Source organism: Augochlora pura, chromosome 7, assembly GCF_028453695.1.
Source record: "Augochlora pura isolate Apur16 chromosome 7, APUR_v2.2.1, whole genome shotgun sequence".
Taxonomy (NCBI): Eukaryota; Metazoa; Arthropoda; class Insecta; order Hymenoptera; family Halictidae; genus Augochlora; species Augochlora pura.
This window is the reverse complement of record NC_135778.1, coordinates 22,233,345-22,255,705: the sequence shown is the minus strand read 5'-3', so window position 1 is coordinate 22,255,705 and position 22,361 is coordinate 22,233,345. Positions and strand designations below refer to the sequence as shown.

General features: G+C 35.2%; 1 protein-coding gene across 3 annotated transcripts in view; it reads left to right on the top strand.

Annotated features, from left to right (window-relative positions):
• The window catches only part of Sm (heterogeneous nuclear ribonucleoprotein L), a 422,062-nt gene that overhangs the window by 33,563 nt on the left and 366,138 nt on the right, over positions 1-22,361 (top strand). For 2 of the 3 annotated variants that reach the window (XM_078187714.1, XM_078187713.1), the window contains exon 2: positions 15,919-15,962. In XM_078187714.1, coding sequence (XP_078043840.1) covers positions 15,919-15,962 — 44 coding nt within the window. Of the gene's footprint in view, positions 1-15,918; positions 15,963-22,361 lie in introns of those variants that run through there. The other variant, XM_078187715.1, reaches the window with a different exon arrangement.

Here is a 22,361-nt window from a genome sequence, read left to right as displayed (position 1 = left end):
AAATAAAAGAACATTTTCATATTTTTCTAGTAGCTTTCAAATATTACGCTGGTGGAAGTCCTATTTTCTGTTGGTATAATATTGAATCAAGTCTTTTTTCAACATCTTTACAAAACGAAATTTCGTTGAAGAACGAAGCGAATCTGACTTGTGACAGGTGTCCGTAAGAATTCCTAATTGAATAGTCGTTCAGTGAGAAGGTTAATAATTCATGTTACAGGATTAAAAATAAAAATCGAGAGACACGTAACTGTTTTTGTAAGAGTGAAGAATAAAGAGACTTTGTAAGAAAGCGTCAGTAGCGCTTGTAATCTGATTCATTACGGAGACGAAATGCCTTGTTTTTAGTAGCGAAAGCACTAATTTGGCCGGGAATAGTGTACGATGGCACGTGAGTTAAATGCGTTTCGCGACTGTTATCTACGATTTACGACACTTGAGTTGACGTGAAAGAATATTCGCGCGTTGAACGCGATCACGCTATGCAACAATAGACATAAAAAATGATCATAACTTCGCAGAAGTATTGCTAGTAAACGTCGGGAGCGAACTATTATATCGAGGTCCTTAATTAGCAGTATGCGTGCCGAGACTGTTGAATCATGAAATACTGAGCAATATTTCAAGAACAAAATTCCTAGTACTTCGAAAATGTCCCTCATATATCTCATGGAATTCAAATGGCGACGCTAATACATGATCTTCTATATGGTAATATTGGCGGAAGTACAGGTTTGATCAATGTTTAAAGGGAAATTTAACACTAGTAAGGTAAGAATACCTCTTATAGAATGCATTGCAGTGAGTATAAGATTATCATCGAGTTTGTTACAACCGAATAGTGTATATTTATATCGCTATATTTCTGTTGTCTCTAAGATTTATATTATTACTCGATAGTTTGATGTTTCTAGATATCACAATGAACTTCGAAATATTTATTTAATAATCTGCAAAACGGATTTACATGAATAATTAATTTCCTCTTTCATTCTTTCACATTAGCATTATAAAAGTAAACTGTGAAATTACACGAATAATACATATATAAATAAATGATGCGTGACAAAATATAAATAAATAAAATAAGAAAATGTTTAGTTTTTATATTATTTGTACATGTGAGGATAGAGAAAACGAATGGCGATGACAATGTTAAATAAAATAGTTTTAAAAAAAATCAGGTTACAACGCTATTTTATTGAAAAATGTGATTAAAAATGTTCCCAAACATTCGTCTTGTTCTGATGACTGTACAGAGAGTGGTCATAAATACTCTTCGTTGCATTCGCGTAACAGTTGAGTTCCAGAACCCTCGTGCTGTACGGGAAAGAGCTTAGTTTCATGGTTCATCAAGTATTTTGCTTTCTCTGCTGGCAGTCGGGGGTGACATAAACCAGACGGTCGCTTCGCTATGACTCTAGGTTCAAATTTTTCAGATCTTTCTATATAGATATCGCGAACAGTAATGACAAAAATATTAAAATCAACTTCCAAGTTTATACGAAATACTCCATAAATATACAGAGTTAAACATACATTAACCATTTAAATTTTCTTGAACGACCGCTCGATTAAACATGGTTGCAATCAAACGTGTCGATTGAAATAAACATAAGCTAATAAATAGATTGCAGATCCTTTTGCACATATAATTTGCAGAAGAATTAATCTCTAGTTCAAGATCTGTGCGCATATACATATACATACGGCGAGTAACTTTAACATTTGGACGCGACGAAACTTTTACTTTGTTCCAATAGAATTTTGTTCATAACGAAATGAAAACATGTTCGGGTATGACGCGAGACCCTGTGTCCAGTTATTTATTAAATAATAAGTTTGACATGAAACAATATTTGATTCTAGTGTTATTTCACAATAGTATTCGGACAATTTTAAATTGCAATGGCACAAGGTAAAAAATGTCGCAGTGTCCGAATATTAATGTTACTCGCCGCGTACCTCTCCATTATCGTAAAACCTCTAAAAATCATATCTGACAAAAGTTAGTTATAAAAATCTTTCCTCGATTGAATTAATGTGTAGAAACGCTTCTGGTGCGTAGTTTGTTACGATGCGTCCAGTAAGATACTTTATTCGATACCCATGTCGACTTCCATTAACATACCAGGTTTCACCAATCGTTTCAAGAATTCTCGAAAGCAACTCGCTCGCAGGACAAACTCAATCACTTCGAAGCATAAGCGTTGTTCTCGTGGGGTTAATCTCTTTATCAGCACGCGGCTGGCACGTAGCCAATCGACTTTCTCCTCGTCGCTGGGACGATCTATGCGCGTGCGACGCCCTCGCTTTGTTTTGATTTTACTCGTTTGTCTTCCGATCCCCGTCTAGTGCCTAAACCTCTGAAATAAAATCTTGAATTAGAGCTACATTACTTACACGCCCTTCGTTAGTCCCTCCGTTTAGGATTAGGAGCAGAATTCGGCTTTTACTTGTTTCTTCGCGAAATAAGCCTGGAGAACTTCGCGACATAAATCTCGTGATTATTTTAGAGGCGCGTCTAACAAGAAGAGATTCCTAGATTTGGAACAGGGATAGAGCTTGTAAAGTTTGATACAATGATACCTAGCTTTAGGGTCGGACGGCTTACAATTTTTCAGATAATTAATGTTAAAATTGCTAATGAAAGGCCAGAAAGATGCGCTGGAGTATGGCGCGAGGGTTCAGCTAGCCATCAGCGCAGTACTTAGAAGTATTAGGGAGAGAGGTGGGGGTAATCTAGCGCATTTTTCTAACTTCTTTTATTAACAACTTTAACATTAATGATCTCAAAATCTATAAATCGTCTGTCCCATAAAATCGGGTAACATTCGATTCGGTTTTACAAGATCTATAGCTGTACCAAACTGCATCAAAAAGTGAGCGCTAACCTTTCCTTGTTGAAATTGTAGGAAATATTAATAACATTAATATTTCCGTGTACAATAACGCTTACAATTTCTATTTCACTTTTAATTATTGCATAAAATTTATTAATAGTTCTTGGATCATCAGTTCCAATTATTCAGTCTTATGTATTTCTAATTTTAGGATTCCTATGTTATAATGAAACATATTAATTATGGCAGCTTCAAATCATCCTTTTCATTTAATAATTATTCTGTAACCGTTGTTGTTCCGTATTTTTTTCGATTTTAAATACATCATTGCTACATTTTTTGTATACGCTTAAATGTTCTTTTACGTTTTATATTAATATAAAATAGAATACGAAATAATGATAAACAAATCGTGGCTTTGAAATCTCTAAAATGGATATCGGTTTAAAATCTAAAAAATGAGTTTGAAATACGAAAATATGTTCAACTGCGATACGGCGCGATTTCATGTTGTCCGAACGATTTTTTAATCATGCATAGTTTATGTTCTCAGTCAATTCGACGACAAATAGAGTCGCATTAATGTTTGATGGCGGGAAAATTAGGTCTTCTCTGATGCTCGTACATTTCGTTTCAATTCTTTTCTCACGGTCGTTTTTCTTACGACTAACGCGCATATTTAATCACACCGGACACCCGGGCACGAACTTGCTATTTCATTTGAATTTTAAAGCAGCAGACTGAGATTGTTGATTTCCGCCTCGGTGAATTCGTAATGCATAAATTTGTAATTGTAGTAAATACCAGTGTAAAATGTCAACCACGGATTTACCTCTCAGTGATCATTCGGTGGTGGCACGCCCGCTCTTAAATTACAATTTATATACAGTTGTGGAAAAAATAAATGGGCAGATAGAAAAAGTAGATATGGATGAGATCCAAACGAATGCGCATTATTGTTAAAAATCTAATTTTTACTTAAGGGTTGTCCTTATAATACGTAGATCACTTCGCGAATACTTACTCTTTATTTTTATCACATACTACATACTTCTGACAACGAGTTACGACCGATTGCATTGCCTTTTCAAAGAAGTTTATATTATGTATTTAGTATTATCGATTGTTGCGTGGCTCGCCCATTAACTGTGCCTCTGATCGAATGCTTCATTAATATTCCGCACTGTTTCCATGGCAATATGTTTCCATTTAAAGTATAAATAAATGAGTCGAATTTCTTTGGAATTCATTCGCTTTTTATTGTTACGACATTAAATATAACGTTAGGTATCAGACAGTGACCTTTCTACGAAATCTACCAACTTAAAAGGTCGCCCACTTTATCACAATAATCTAATATCACTCGCAACAGTCTAATATTTCTTAATTCTCTGTTACACACCCTTTCCGATTGGAAATTCATCTCCAAATGTTCTATAACTTAGAGGGTTAAGCAAAAGGTTTAAAGATCTCGTTTCGTGCGGAAGTATTGTACTCACGGCCAGCCCGATCAATGTCAGTAATTGTTCAGTAAAATTGTTTTTGCGATTTTCGTAAAAAATAAATACGTACGATATTTTTTTGTACTCGTACACGTATGAAGTTTCAATATGGAAACAACCATAAAACTCTTTCAATAATATTGTCTTTTTACCTCTTTTCTTCATTTTATGTAACTGTCATTATTTAAGTGCAGTAGCAACCAAATATATTTTTTATATCATGAAAATTGATGCTGAATAATGGTCTAAATAACGATCTAAACAATGATCTAAACAATGGAATTATACGTTCACAATTCCCAGAATAAGACGCACAGGACTGATGTCGTCGCCATGACGACATTCCTCTCAAATCCCTCAAAGGGTTAAAATCGGAGGATTTAATGAACATTGCTTCCTGTAATAGCGTGGGAATTCGGGACGCCCACTATTCGCGTAGGCGGAAGCCTGTTGGTTTCGAAATACCCCGTCCCCCCTCACCCTCACCAAAATCGGGAGAACGTTCATATTAATGCAACGCGTACGCATACACAGCGGGACCGTTGTTTATCCGCACCTTGTTTATACGAATGAATACGTTCATCCCGAGCTATACGAACGCATGATTGAACCTTCATTATCCGAACTAGCTGTCGAGCATATCCTCAATTATACGAACGCGCATTCTTATACAGAAGGAATGGAAACGGAAATGGACCACGAATTCTGGACGTATTATTTTCATTGTATTATTGTCTCGTACAATAGAAACAAACCTGTAAAAATATGCCACGCATATAAATCGATTCTGAATCATTGATCCGATCGCGTTATGAGAATAATTGTATTAAATATCTTTAAGAAAAAAAGAAACAGCAGAAACGAGTTCATTTAAATGAGTCTTAGGATAATTTGTAACTTCTTCATCAATATTTAGCAAGAATTTAGGTAGTAATAATATCAAGTACAAGTAATATCAAACATGTATGCATGTAACAATTCTGTATTTGCTAAATAAATCACCTGGTTTAAAGCATTAGTAAGTAAATAAATAAATAAATATATATATATAAATTCAATAAACAAAATGTTCTCTCTATCATATTCATTACTTTAACAATTGCGTCAGCGTAACGAGTAACGAATAGATTCATTGGAAATATTCTCTCGAAATAAGTGTACGATGCCTAGGGAGTAGATCGAGATCAAGTAAATCGGGAGTAAAAACGGATTCGGCGGAGGCGTGATGCGTCACTCGGTTACCGGAAGTGAGCCAGCAAACATGGTGCATCGGGATGATCCAAAAATTTCCACGTTCGATCGGGACCCGGAAAATTGATCGGAAGCGTGGCCCTCTACAGCGGTATTTCTTTCCTCCGCGGTCTGCGTAATCCATTGAGCGTGAAACCACGTGGTTGGCGCGTGGCCAGTGTTGAGTTATGTTTATAACAACGTTATACAGATCCTACGTGGGATTCACCGGTGCCTCGTAACGGCGATAGTATGCGGGCTGTACGATGATGCGACACGCCGAGCCGTCAGAGATGTTGGATCGTTCCCCCGCGGGTATTCCGCAAGAATCTCCTCCGCGCGGTCTCCCCCACCTTTACCCTCGCCCTAGAGGTTTTGCTTGGCCACCTGCCCGTTGCCAAACTTTTTCTGCAACGTGGTTCTCGCTCTCGTACTCTTTCTCTTTCTCTCTCCCTTTCCCTTTCCCGTTCTTGATCTCGTTCTAGTTTTCGTTTCCGTTCTCGTGTCGCGGCGTGGTTCCTAGATTTCGCGCGGATATTTCGAAACGAGTCGCGAGTCAGTCACGAGACGCACGCAGGACAGCGACGTCTCCGGTGTTCTCTAACGTTCTATGACGTTCGATTCGAATTAATGATTACCGGACCACTTCAACGGCGGGCTGTATCAACACCATTTCATGTGCAATCCAAACACGTATTTCCGCGCTAACTTTTCCTCGTATCGAACTTCGCAGATAAAGTTGTTGCGTTAACTCTCGTAGACGGGGGGTGGGGGGCGGGTGGCTCGCCGAAGCCGCAAGCCCAATGTTACAAGCTGCGACTTTTATCTAGAGCTGCGATTATCGATATCGTGTAAATATCTTATCGATAATAATTTCACGATTTTTATAATAATAATCAATTTTTGTTACACGCAAGAGCACGACAGGATACAAAATTTTCTATGAGAACGGTCCAATAAGTTGGTGATCTTATGCTTATCGTTGCAGGAAACTTATATATACTTAAAAACCGCACTAGAAACTTTAACGAATAAGGAAGTAAAAACAAGGCTTTTAATTAATAATCAGAGCACGATCAACCTAATAAAAAATGGTATTTGCAATAAACGCAGTAAACACATCGATGTAAGATTCTACTGCATACAGGAAAAATATAACGAAGGCACTGCAAAAGTAGAATATTGTCCGACAGATAAACAAACTTACGGTTGAGAAGAAGTGTGAAGTAATACAATTATAATTGTCGACTGTAAATTATTAGGACGTGTTTTATGCGCGGAAGTGTGAGCGTGTGTATGTGAGAATGTGCAACGCGTGAACCAGCGGTGGGAGTCTTGTTCTTTTAGTCTGTAAGCGTACGTAATTACAGTAACACCTGTCCGTCTTTGCACAACGCTACAAATAATATTGAAAACGTTTTACATCTCTTGAAAAACATAACACCAAATCTTGACAATTTTGATGAAATTTACCGAGGCTTGTAGACACCAAATTGTATCTATCTGCTGGATTGATATAGTCGGCAACAGTACATCAGAAGTTGCGATCTGTCACAGCAATTACTTTCCAACCCTTTTTGTATCTTATAGTCTTAGATAGAACTATATTCAATCGATATCCAACGCGATTATTACGCGAAATTGATTTCTTTAACCTCTTCAGGGATGAATTTTTATAGTAGGGAACAATCTATTTATTCGTTTCTTTTTCATTTATGATCCACTTTATTTCATTCGACGAGATTTTTCCGACATTGTTGATGGCTTCTGTAGCGAATAGCTTTTTCACCGATTCTCATTTTCTCTTTCTCTTAAAATAATTATAATTTTAGGAAAACTAAACATATACGTGCGTGTGACAGTAATCCAGAAAAGTGTTAGCACTTTCAGTACTTTCGCGATAAAATTTGTTTTTGCCGGGCGACAAATTGTTGCACGTACACGCGATGTTCCCGTTCATCTCTGCTCATCCATTTACCTGTCATCAGTGGCGGTATGTGCTCAGGGTTATACATGATGCTATGTACACACAGAAAAGCCTCGATAACTGTTACATTTTGTCACTGTCGCACGTTTCAGTCTTCTGACTTCCTGAAGCGCGCTATCAAGAGTACACTTTTTAGAAATCCAGTATACACAGAAACAAGATGCCTAGCTGAAAACATTTGTAATATGTATTTGTGCATGCGACAATTTGTATAATAATTTTTTTAAGTACCGCGTTATGCAAAAAACGATGGAATTGCATTCAAACATATTGTATGATAATGTATAAAGAAAATATTTTATGTTAGCTCTTACTTAAGTATAAATATACTTAATAAATGTGCTTAACGCTATGCCGTCCGGCGTCAGCACATTGGCGTAACGTGCAAATATATAAGACAAACAAATTTTACATTTATTTACATACGTATATCTTCGAAATTTCATGAAAATAGGGGGACAGGAGAGGGACAGTAAAACTTGACAATTTATAATTTGCCGATAACTTTCCCGATAAAGACGACAAGTGAAATAATCTGCATCATTGCTGCCGGCGCAACATGTGACGCGCGAATGGCTAAGTGTTAAATATTTATACTATTTCCTATCGCAAATTGTTGCAATTTCGTTCGCTGAACGAAAACTGTATCTCATCCTGTCTCAACGTTTCCCAGTTTATCTGTCTGTAATCCCTGGAAGGCGCGGAAAAACTGCACCTGTTGCGAATACGTGGCATGGCAAGCTCTCGAATCTGCAACAGTTATCAGAGCATTATTACACATTCCTGCTAAACGACAGAGCAAGGTCGTGTACAAGTGTGAGTAATGCGTATGAGCTCGAGGCATTCCAAGTTCTCACTTAACACGTTGACTGCTCATTACGAGTTACCGCACATACATAGTAAGCAATCTGGTTGTTAGCGCCAACTGTATGAATTAATTCGTAGACAACGATTCGATGTATGTGTGAATAGATGTCGAAGTATGAGAATACTCATAGCAGATAAATGTAATTTGCAATCTGTCGCCGTCATAGACAAGCATGTTAACCTTATTACGACACCGTAGGATCTTTCATGATCTCGGCGAAACTTTTTGTGTACTACCTTTCGCCACTGTAGGAATATTCGGTATTTATTTGATTAATTTATATAAGTTAATATATAATTTTAAATTTATATCTTAAAATTTCTATTTAAAAGCTGTTATCGTAAAATAAATTTCTATAAAAAAATCTGTTCTATTTTTACTGGATGATAATATCATTATTAATATAATATATAATATAATAATTTTGATTTCATTCTTTTCGGGAATCAATCCTTTTTTTATTCAATCTTTCGTTGTTTTCGACATTTAGCATTTAGCATTTCATCTCGAGGAATTGTGAAGAAGATTGTACGGCATTTAATTAAGTTGAGAAAATAATTTATTTCAAATTATATGAAAAATTGAGCGTGACTTCGGCAGCCATTTTAATTTTGTGTTTCTACTTGTCGAGCCATTACTGTTTTCGTTTTACTGCAACGAAGGAATAGCATAACGTTGTTTTTATAACTTGATTTTTGCACTTTGTACTGCTTAAGGTCATTGAAAGTTGTCTGTTAACAAAAAGCTTAGTTCGCAATACTAACATGCAACAAGAATTTATATGTATGGATTCGTAGCATATACCGTAAACTGAACGAGGATCGACAAGAACTTTACGACGTAATAAATTAAATTTCTTGTAGATGCTAATTATACATTGACAAAAGTTAACAGCACTTTGAAACTAAATTGAGATTAGTGTTGCACGTTATCATGCACTTGAAAAAGTTTTCAAACAGTGACGACACGATTACATAATATTAAAGGGCGACTTTTATAGAAAATTCTTGTACTCGTATAATCAACTATTATATTGGTGTATATGAAATGTCGGATGTTTAAGTAAATATATAAATCTTTTTTCAAAGGCTGTCGATTTAATAAAAATATGGCCCGTTTGCTTTACTACGCCCTTTTCAACGAGATTTCAATACAGAAATGCCTGTCTTAAACAAATTCTGATCTTTAGAATTAATAAACTGTGACATGGAATATTTCGGACTGTCTTCATTTATATACCGTTTAGCCCGTAAAAATTGTCCTAAATGTTTAAAATAGTGAAAGTCGATTGACGAAAGATCTATATTTTATAAAATTTTATAATTTACTTCGTTTAATTTCGCAATTGTTTTGTACGACGTATGCGTAGTTTTTATGGGCTGAACAATATGTAAATGGAGACAGTCTGAGAAAATTCCATACTATAGTTTATCGATCCGAAAAATCAGAATTTCTTGAAGACAGACGTCTATGAATGAAACTCGCGTTGGGAAAAGTGAATTGAAATAAATGGGGCACATTTTGATTAAATCAATAGCTTTTGGAAAAAGATATACTCACTTAAAAATCCGATATTTCATATGCATCAACCTAATAGTTCTTTCAACGTCTCAGAAAAATTCATTCGTTCAAATTTTTTCAAAATTATTCGTTTCTGAAAAGTGTTCGATTACACCTAGTAAAACATATTGGAACATTTTTTAAAATGTAATAATTTTTAAAAATCTGAATTAACTGACACGAACTTTTTATTAAATGGTTTACTGTACATCTTAATTTTGCTATTACTTAGAACCTGAAATCGGTCGATGTCATTGCCACAAGGATAATAATCAAAAAGCGTGAAAATCAGTTTCTTACGGACTTCAAACGCAGATGATTTTTAAACAGTTAAACGACCAGAGTATTTTTTATATATTTTAAATAGCAAAATTGAGAAGAATTATTTTAGTACATGTACAGCAAATTAATTTCACTAACATTTAACAAAAATTCAAGCCAGTTAGACCAGTTTTAGAAAAGTTATTGCGCTTTGAAAGCTACTCGAATACTTTTTGTTTCTTATATAAACTAATTATTCAATAGAATTCTTTTATCGAGGTGTCTAACTCGCGACCACAGAAATATGTACTACCTATTGTAATACGAAACACAAAACTCTGGCGCACAGCGTTAGTAATGGTCTATTGGCACAACCGAGCAGTCGGAGTGGTCATCAGTTCTCTAAATTCAGTAGATAGATTGTCTGAGTCACAGCAGACGTTCGCGTTGCCATTAAATGCCAACTACGCTTTTCGGGTATCTCGGGAATCACCGCGATATGATCCCTCTGTCGCACTTTCTCTGCAGAACCTGCTCGAGGGACCAACGGGCTTTGTCACCCGATTTCCGGACGTGATGTATTCTTTTCATGACTAATCCGCGGAAGGTTCTTAAAGTTTACTTCGGAGTTCCCTTTTAATCCTATTAGACAGTCTTAATGTTCTACCTCCCGACTACTTGGCACACCTCCTTCAGTCTGGGAATTTCGCAGCGCGAGGTAAAAGTTAGGTGCGATCGTGTCACACGATGAAAATCTTAATTGATTCTCGGTCGACGTTTCGCCCTTTTCAAAAGTTAATGACGAAAGTTTCGCGGCGCGCTCGTACAATCGTTTATGGTTGTCGATATCTCGCGGCCGATAACGAAACGGTCAGTACGCATCGTTTAAAAATATGTAGATCGTGGAACAATGATGCGCACGTACAGTCGCAGCGACCGTTTGCAAATTTATGCGACTTTTACGAGCCGCTTTTCGATGCGCGCAACTGGCTAATTGACACAGTTCCTGCCAGACTAATGAATGTTAACATACAACGCGTGCTTATTGTTTCATCGGAATCGTTTTGTTCACTGCTTTCCGCTTGTTCGCACGTAAATATGAATTGCCATGTTTTATTCACAGGTTTTATTCACATTTCATGCACTTAGCATCTGATCGAATTTTCAAACGTGTGGAGCGTGATACAAAACAATTTTATGGAATTTTAATAGAATTTGTTTTTAGCGTTGCAGTAACAGTGTTCGTATACCAACATTTGCGTAGTACAAAGTATTGCCATGGAAATGTATTCCGCAAATACACGTATCCTTGAAACAGATACGAAGACATTGTGATTTAATTTTCAAGATCAGCAATCTGTTACCATAGTGAATAAGTGCGTGTATGGAAATCCGTGGAACGGAATGTTCAAGTGTAATGAATTTACAGTAACGAATACAATAATGCTTATTTTCCAATTCATGTTCTTCCGGGGTCATAGTAGTTTCCTAGATGCGAATACAACGACATCGCCATTGCGGAGATTAACATTAAATAAAATTTAAAATCAAATATATAATAGTATGCAATAAGGTGGAATATATGAGCTGCTTATTTTGAAAATGACCTAACTCCATTTACTTTCATCGAGATATTTAAGGGTTTGCGTTTCAATGAATTTAAAAATATACCTATAGGATACTAATGAGTCATACTGCTTAAGTATATCTAAGGGTGTTCAATTTATAGTTCCTATTAAAATAGTGACAACTATTTAGTGAATAATATGCGTTTTCCTATCAAGAATGGAGTTAGGCCACTTTCAAAATTAACATCCAGATTCGTTATAAAATTTGAAGGTGCCCAAGTCCATTCAACATAATTTAAGATGCTTCAAATTGAAAAAGACAATACTTAATTTATTTTACATATCTTTAAAACACTTCGGAAACGTAATTTATGCGATTCAAAACATTTTTTAACTACATAAAATAAAACATAAAATAACACAATAAAAACATAAAAAACATAAATTTATTACAAAACAATTTACTACTCCTCTATATTTTGTGTGTGTGAAAGGGATTTGAAGAAATCATGATGTTCCGGTGGTACATATATATCGTAATAGGTCAATTATGTCCTTGAATTTTGCTGTTGGAATTTGTCTGATAGTTTTATACAGTGGTGTAAATACAATATTTTAGAACTTTCTTGGTCTACCCCGACGTGGTAATAAATCCAGGACTTTAAAATTTTCATTCTCATTCATTGATGTCTTATAGAATATTTTATACGGTTTATTTCTAAAAAAACGCATCCGACATTTTTTTAACCAGTTTATTGATTCTCCATCAGAATTCTTTACGCTTTCAAAAATTGCGCCTTCTAATAATTTTGTTGATACAAAATCTTCTTGCATCATTTCATTTACAATAAAGTTATTACCTTTCCGACACTTTTTAATAATCTTGTAATAATCTTGGGGAACGAACAGTAAATTATTTTTTTTTTTAATGACATTTCTACCACGCCAAAAAATCTCTATCATTTGGCAAAAACGAATGTCCTCATATTAAAAATTTGTGATCTATGATTTCCACATTATTTTCCAAAGTTTGGACAAAAATAAAAAAAAAGTTTGGAAGACGAATATTATTCTGTTTCTTTTTCGATTTTTTTTTTAAAATCATTAGTTACTATTTCTTCTTTGCTATCTGAACTAAATGTTCTTGTTCTGTTCTTCTCGATGGGTGAAATAATTTCTAAAATTTAATATTACATTTTAAGTTTTATATTAATTAAACGTACTGCTTATTCCACTAACGCAATAGTCCAAAAACTGAGTTTATCTTGTTAAATGCTGATTAATTAAAATAGCCTTCATCACTGCCTTCAGACATTGTCAATAGTACATATATTATCTTGATTTAAGTATAAATGGAGTGAGGCCACTTTGAAACTACACTGTTCAATTATTGAACTAAATCTGAAAACTTATGTGTTAAGAATTATCGTATTTACTCGGAATATAAGCAACCTAAAATGCTTTACTGATATATAACATTGAAGTTGTACATTTAACCGTGGCAACCAGAAAAAATTGACAAATGGAGTTAGGCCACTTTCAAAATAAACGGCTGATATGTTAAAATGGGTATCGCGAAATAGTAATAGTTAATGGGTAGAAAAAGATGAGAGGTAATATGTAATAAAATAAGATAACAACGAACTTAGTAAATGGACAAGATGCACTTCGTAATGCAAGAATCTTACAAAAAACAATTGCAATTATAAAGTAGTCGGCGTTAACATTAATTAACGGAATTCGTAGGTCTTAGGAGTTTTTCGCAAAAGTACACAAATTAAATTATAGAAAAACGCGCGATGAGTACTTGGAAACACGTATCAAGATTTTCACGGAAGCTGCGCGGATTTTTTGATTAAAAATTAAATAACTTAGTTCGAAGGTGATTACGTAAAGAACCTCGTAAAATGCTGTCACCTGTACAAGTAAATAACGTTACCGTGAAGCATCTCGGTAGGCAACCGGGGTCGTAAATTATGAAATTAAATTACTTTCGTAAGGCTATCGGGCCGTCGTTGGCAATATCGTTCGTTACATGAAATTTGCATAAATTGAGAATATAATGTTCCTTCGATCTTCCGGAGCTATATCTGGAATATAAATCGCCCCCCGTTAAACTTTGATTTAGGTCGGTCGTTCTTCAACAAATTGATCCAGAAATTGTTGTCAACGATATATATTCCTGGTTCCATTTAACATTTCAGCGCAGTCTTTTTGTCAGTAAAAAATTGATGTACTTTTATTACAAGTGTAATCGAATTAAAATTGTGTTAAAGTCGATGAACGGCGCAACGCTACAGTCACGGCTTAATGCATTTCCAATATAGTCTACTTAACAAGTATTACTTAGCAAATATATTTTAATTAACGAGTGTGAACTGCTCTATTGTTATCAATGCACGAAGATTGCGTCTGATCCGACAAATACGTGCAAGATCTTTTATTAAAAAGTTTAAACTGCCACAAAGGAGTGTTTGTACTTTAACACTGACACATCTATCTTAGCAATGAACCTACCGAGCAGTAAAAAGTGACCTTCGCGCGTTGTCTTATAATAACGAGAAGGTTGCATTTATTTAGACCATGTTTATTGTAATTAATTTCACTTAAGAAATTTATTCAATCGTTTGCCATAAAAGAGTATTTATAATTTCAACAATTTTAATATATTATACAAAATGTGAAACTGGTTACTATAGCTGGCTCGACGTTTTTAATGTCAACCCTATAATGTCGCATCAGTTTCGTTATGAATATTTAGTACATAATTCACTAAATGTAGATATTATTCGTGTCTTTTAAATAGAAATCAAGTTTTGCTTTTCTATTATCAATATTTAAAAGTAATATTATATGTACATATATCAAAGTAATATTCTACATTTAATAAATCTAAATTATTTTCCTTGTCGAAGTCACATGAATGACACGCAATGTTTTTAAATTTGATTTCATTTTTAATCATAATGTGGCGAAAATATCTTGTTCGGTAGCTTACGCTTTACAACCAAGCAGACCATAAATTGCAGAACCATGCAAAAATTCGGACCTGAAACATTTTTTCCACGCGCGCACCTGCTCGGAGGAACGTACACCGTTGTGGTATAGAATAAACTGTAGAAACAGAACTTGATCAAATAATATCGGATAATATCGTCTGAAGATTCGGTGGCATGGCTAGTCATAGATTGCATACAATTTAAGGATTTACCTATGGTCCAATACCTACCCGCCCCTTAACTGTCTCGCTGCACTATTTCCGTCGCTTTGGGTGCTGTCGTAAAAAGACGCGTGGACGTGTATTAATAGATTGCTCGAGTACGCATCCCTGGTGACATCGCGTACCATCGAAATTCAGCCGAACCTGCAGCGTGCATTTCTCTTATGCAACCTTCGGCCAATAAACGGAAAACGACGGTGCGTGTCGACAAGCGGAGAGGCACCCAATGCACGCCTCCTCAGAGGTGTCGCGTCGCGAGATTCAATCTCAGATATTCACCATGCGACGCTGTCTTTTGTCTTTCTGCCTTCTGTCTCTCGTCTTTCCTATGGCCGTCTTTCACTATTTCACTCATTCATTTTCTCACTGTTTCTACCTTAGTGTCTTAAAGAATTTCTTTATGTTCTTCAGTCCCCTGTTTTCCATTCTTTTGTCTACCTCGTTTTCTCTTCTCTCTCTCTCTCTCTCTCTTCTCTCTCTCCTTTCTTTTGTTTCCTGTCTTCCTCTATTTTCCCGGTTTCCTGCCTTTTATTTCTCTCTTCTTTCTTCTATTTCTTGTCTTCCTTCATCTTTCTGGTTTTCTGCCTTTTATCTCTTCCTGTTTATCTATGTATCTGTTATCTCTCTATCTATCTATTTATCTATCCATCTATCCATTAATCCATCTATCTATCTATCTTTTTTCTTCCATCTCCTGTCTTTAGTTTCTTTTCTCCTATCTGTCAACTTTCCTACTTTCTTCCGCGTTGTATACCTTTAGCTTTCCTACCGCGAACCATCCTATCTCGCGGAACTGTTGCGTATTGTATTAAGGACAAATTTATTTATTCACGTGCCATCCGAACTTGACTGATATTTATCTGTTCCCGTTTGTTTCAGAATCACGAGTATGGCGGGTACGGGGACGAGCCGCGACGTAAAAGGTACGTTTCAAATATATATTTACACTTGTGCCCGGGAACGTACAATAGGCTTTTCAATTGTAGTTTTAGTTCGTGGCGGGGTACAGTGCGTTGAGTGAACGAGCGTTAGAGACAAAATGTACGACTCCCAAACTACTCGATTTTCGACATAGAAACGTAAATACCGAGAATAAGACGGAGAATGAGAGAATTTACAGAGAATAAGAGGACTTTTACCATTGCGATTAATTATTGATAGAAATATCTTTCTGAAATTTTATTTGAAATACCTGAGAAATTATGAAAGGAAATCACGTTTCGATTGAATCGGTTAAACTAGAAGAGCTCGAACATCGGTATCTTGCGATTTGTTACTTTATTATTATACTATGTACACTTTATACAAACTATTATAAATATAATAAATTTTATTCATTTTATGTTCCGAAAATAATTTCAATGAGAGCAAAAACGTTACTGTCCTTTTTCCTTCAGAGTTGCTTGAACGCCATTTATTAAAAATTGTCATTATGTCGTCATCAGTATGTTAGAAAACGTTAGTTATATCAATCATTTAACTATTATGAACGTTTTAATTTTGTATCAATAAAGCTGCGAATTTTTCTGTTGGACATACCTTTTTACTATAGTTGTAGAGCACATAAACTCACGCGATAAATAAAAGTGGTCTGGTTTATGTGCAGTCCGCATCCACATTTGCCCGACCATAAAGTGTTGATACCGGTTAGGGGAAGATTGAGCCATATTGTATATCTTGGGCTAAACTGGATGAAAATCGAAATTTGAACAACGAGTCAGTGGCGCGATTAAAATTTAATAAGAGGGCAGGAATGAATTTTACGAAATTGTATAATAAGAACTTGCAATTTGTAAGAGCGGGAAATTTGTAATTTGAAAGAAAAGAACATGTATCGGTAATTAACAACGAATTATTTAAATAGCATATTTAGCGAATTAAACGGTTAATAATATTGAAGAAATTTAATACTTATAATCAATGAGTATCATTTATATTTTAGTTTTGACATTCTCACAATCCAATTAACAGCGGAATTACGGAGTCTTAAACGCAACGAATGTACTACATACTTTCGTAATAACAAGATTATATTTATCTAAATATCGTATAAATTCTATAATAATATTAAATGAATAAAATTAATTATCTGATGCCTTAATAAAGAAGTTTATCGAGAAGTTTCTTTGGAAGAAACCAGTCATTTTTACTTGTTTGTTAATTCTCGCGTTAATCGATACTTTCGGGAAGCATTTGTAAAGCCTCATTCACATTCTTCACTGTCCATTTCACTGTCCTTCTTTCTCTTTTACAATCTCAGGCACGTTTCTACGTGAAAAGTTAATAGAAAGACTGAATAATTATCTTACAATTTTAATTTTTAGTTAGAAATTTGAACTACGAGTTTGAACTTACACGTGAAATAAATATAACCTCAACTAATAAACTGTTCTCTATAAAATTGCTAAGCTGGCACCGTTTATTACAATTAATCCTCTGACGCTGGATTATTATGCAATTGTCGATGTTTATGGCAATTCTGAACTTTATTTGTCAATTTTCCAAAATATACAGTTTCGAAGATATTTTTCGCAATCGTGAATAAACTAAGAAATGTCTTTCAATGTGTCGGGATTGAGTGAAATAGAATGAGTATCGTACAATTATTATATACATATAATGCAATGCAATACAATACGAGAGAAAGAGGGGGATTGCGTAAAATGTAGACACTTTTCTTTTTCTTTTCTCACGTTTCCAATCTGCAAAGACCGTGGCCTTTACCCTTGCCCTTGTTGAACAGCTCTGGTTTAACGTATCGCAGTAGCAAAGATAATGGGGTAAACAATATGGCCACAAACGATATTGCATAAAAGTATGATGTCTCTCGATTTTATTTGAATTTAGTGCTAAAATTAAGCGGAAAAGTGGCGGAAATAACTTTTGCCGGCACTGGACGTTGTACTGGTCGGAGCACGACCCGACTTTCCCTAACTTCGTTTTGAGCCATTACACATTTATTGGATTGCCGATATTTATCCGATTTCCCATCTCCGAAAGCCATCGAGGCTAACGTCAATTAGAGGCACAGTTTTTTTTTATAGAGAATTTTATGAGAGAGGTAGTAGGACGTAACCTCAAACTATAACAACGAGACGTACACACGAAAAGCTTTTGCACACAATCGACTAAGTACGAATACGATTCGTTTCTTCTAAACAAATGTTAATTCTTCTGTTATGAAGTTCGTGAAAGTAAAACGTGAAAACAGAAGAAATAAATGTTGTCTCATTTTAACACGTTCAACGCCGACAATCAACCACTAAAACCCTCATGTATTTAAAGTAAATTTAATTAATTATAGCGAATCTAGAAAGTTAATGTTATAATAGTGGCCGGCACTAGAACTCTTTTGCATTCGAAACATTCTAGTCAAATTCAGTTTGTTCAAATATATTGCAATAAAAATGAATTTTCAAAATTGGTCACAAATTAGTGTCACGAAGCTATTAAAGAAAAAGAAGTGTCAATTAATCGAAAGCAATTATAGTACAAGTGATTTATATGAAGCCCTAACCTCGCCGTCTATCGCTATTGTCATTCGAATATACTAAAACAAATTTTCAAATCTTGTTTTGTTTATTAAAGATTAAATTGTTTGAAGAACAAATTTTCATGAGATAATATTTTGTGCACTCTTTTGGGATTTCCAAAATGATACTAGTCCAAGTATAGCAAAACCGTTAAATCTTGAATTAATTGTTGTCAACTTTAATTAATAAGTTGTCAGTTTATAGTTGTTAAATAAATGTGCATAAATGTTTTATATGAGAAATGCATTACTAAAAAATTAATCTCTTGGTCTTATAATGTTAAGACATGGAAAAAACTGCAAGTTTTATACATTTATGACAAAAACGACTAGATTGATAATAAAACAGTAAAAAATTTAATAACACAAAATGATTATTTTATTATTTCTAATAGAATAAAAAAGATTAGAGAAAGAGGGAAATGTCTGTGAAGATCCTGTTGCTTGCAATTATCACGATAAGGGATTTATCATTTGCAATATTATTCAGTTTATGCATCTCAAAGGATAATCATATTTAGCAGTTTACAAATATACAGGGTGTCCAAAAGATATGCACAAACTAGGTGATATCTCACGGAGAACATGTGCACTAACCGTAAAATTGAGTTAAAAAGTTATTTTACAAGTTGGTTATAAACAAGTTACAATGCTACTAAATTACGAAAAGGTTGATATGAATATTTAATTTGTTTTATTTTGATTTTTAAAATAATCTTTTTATTTTGTTTAGTCGTTCCGCGGCCAATATAATTATCCTATCTATCGGTAAGTTACGAAGAAAGATCCCACGATAAAGATGTGCTTGCACTGCGGAATTAATTTTCAAAGAAAAGTCGGTTAACCCTAACTGACTTTCAAAGCAGCGTATACATTGACAACAATTCTTACACCTATCTCCGAATCTCCCAAGGATAATAATCGAAAATATAGACACGTTGACGCCGCGCCAATATTCGCGATTTTCTTTGTAAGGCGGCACCCGAAATTAAAAAAAAAAAATCAAATAATTATGTTAAGTTTATAATATTGAATTTACTATTTATTGCCTGTTTATGATGCTGAGATAAAATAACATAAGCATATTTTGTTACTATCTATTTTCGTGAAATGTAAGCAGAATAAGCAAATACACGCCGCCTTACGGGACAGACACGCGTGACCCACCGGTGATGAACACCGGCGTCTACATGTTAAACTTCGCCTTTTATTAGTTTCATCCGGGGACAACTAATCGACAATTAACCATAAGAAGCCAGCCGAAGAGCGAAAGAATTCCGAAACTGTTATCAAGATTCGAAGTGCTAAACGCGGTCGCGTTGCCTGTTACGGGTACGTACAGGTTCGCAGGTAACATTTGCGCAACCAATGTACGTCTTCGACCGAACCCAATATTCAGCGAAGGTATTTAAATTTGTAGATAGGATGTGAGACAGTTGATCACCAAATATAATACTTATATTTTAATAGAAAGCAACTATGTACAAAACAATGTGTGGCGTGTGATCGACGGTTGACGGAATTCTAATTTTAGCCTTGTCGCTCCGCTAAAACGTGGAGGTGAAAAACCCCTCCACAAGGATTTTACAAAAATAGAGGGGCACTGGACCGACCAATTGCATAAACTTATCAAGTGGTCCGATGGGGATTGGTTCGGCAGCCTAACGCCAAAAAGTCGTGACGTCGTTGACAATGGCGTCCGCTGTATCCTTGAAACATTGTGAGAAATAAAACTGCCGAGCCCCCTTTGTGCCCTATTCGGGTTTAGGTCACGTCGATTGCCAGGAGGACGGTACGGCCACGCTGGTCTTCTCAGGTATGTCATCTGGTACTATTCAGCTGTACCAGCGTCGCAAAGTAATTAAATCATTAAATAAACATTAAAAATCGATTCTCTAACATGGCAATAACCAAAGTGGCCGTAGCCTAAACCCAAACGCAAAGACGGGACGGTACAATCGTATGTCGCGTCTTAACATTGCCATTCGCGATGCCGGTCGCTGCTCCGAGGAAAGTTGGTGCTCGCAAGCAAGTTCACCGGGCGGATATCACTCCATATCGAATTCCCTCCGCTTTGAATCACACTTAACGCTCGAGTTAACTTCTTATTATTAGACTTGGCCCGAGCCGGGGAGAGGCAGCTCGAATCAGTCTGAAACTTCGGTGACCGGCTGCGACGTTTTAATTAATTTCGACGTATGCGTCTGTGTGTTCGCGCCGTTATCACCAGCCAATTCCACGCTACGCTCTCCCTTTTAACACCCAGCCATTGTTGCAGCGTTGTTACCCAGCGAGAAACCATTAGCGGCAAGTGGGTCGGTGTTGGCTACACAACCGTGCCAAACAGTCTAACAACGTTCCGACGACGATTCCTTTGTTTAAATATTATGCGCCGGATTACCAGCCTAACAAAGGTTCGACTATGGTGTGATCCTAGCAATTTGTTCCGTTTTCAGCTTTGTCGCAAGTGTTGCGACTTTACACGTCTATTTTTATGCAAATGGACATCAATTGAAATGGCTGGAACGATCGGAAGGAATTTTTTTACTTATCAGCTTAAAATACATTTAATTGGATCATATGTATAATAATGTAAAATTTAGACTTTGAAATTTCAACCCTTTGCACTGCGGTGTCTCCTCTCAGAGGACATCGTAATTCTAGCATATCGCTCGGATGTCTTCTCTTATGGGGCATTAACTTTCATTAGTTATTACGAAAAATTAACTTTTTCCGGCACAACTTTTTAAGAAATGCTTGTTTTTCTGAAGTTTTCTCTCGAAATGGCACAAAAAAAACTAATCAAAATGTGGTAAAATTACTAAGATATATAAAAAAAAACTACGCCAAACTCGTTATTATTGTCAAACCTGCACAAATCAGCTTGCAATGCTGGTTGGAGAGTGTTTCAAAGTTTATTATACTATACAAAATTATAAAAAATAAAATATTGATTTTTTATAAAATATATATATACTTATACCTTATGTTTTATAAATATATTTGCAAATATATAATTTTGCTTGCATACAGAAGTTAAAAGAATTGATTTTTATCACAGAATCCGGTATAACAAACTACTGTGCGCAGAATGGATCACCCTGTATAATAGTTTACAATTAAATAAAGCAAAATAATTTATATCTTCTCCAAAAGTAATGTTATAAAAAATTGTCTTACATGGAATTTGACTACTATTAAGTGACAAATATGATGCAAAAGTAGTGTTTTCTTAATGCCACTTTGTCAGAGTCCATAAGAGATTATCGATGCTAATTTGCATACAAATATTGTATATATATATTTTTTTTATTTTTGTATTTTATTAGAGAATATCTTTTACCAGTGACGTATTCAGTATTTCATCAATGAAAACAACTTATGAATCAACTTTAATCTGCCACGTGCTCTCTTTACACTTTATTAATAATTCCCACGAGTGTTTTTCAGATCTGCGATACTATTTACGAACTTCTGTATCTAAATCATCTTACAGTGTTTCTATCAGATACAAATCAGGAGATTTAGGCGAATCCTTTACGTTTACATGAAAAGTTAGTTGTTGTAATTAATTTTGACATATTCCAGTAGCATGTTAGAGATCATTGTCTTACATAAAAGTAAAATTATTGTCAATTGTTCGGCTTGCGAAATAAAATTTGCCGACACGCGTCCTTTCATAGCATTAATTCGTATTGTATATTACGTATTCGTTAAAACTGATACGTTTCCACATACCTCTGGACGAAATAAATGTAAATGAAAAACAGAAGCCAAATATAAAGTAAAA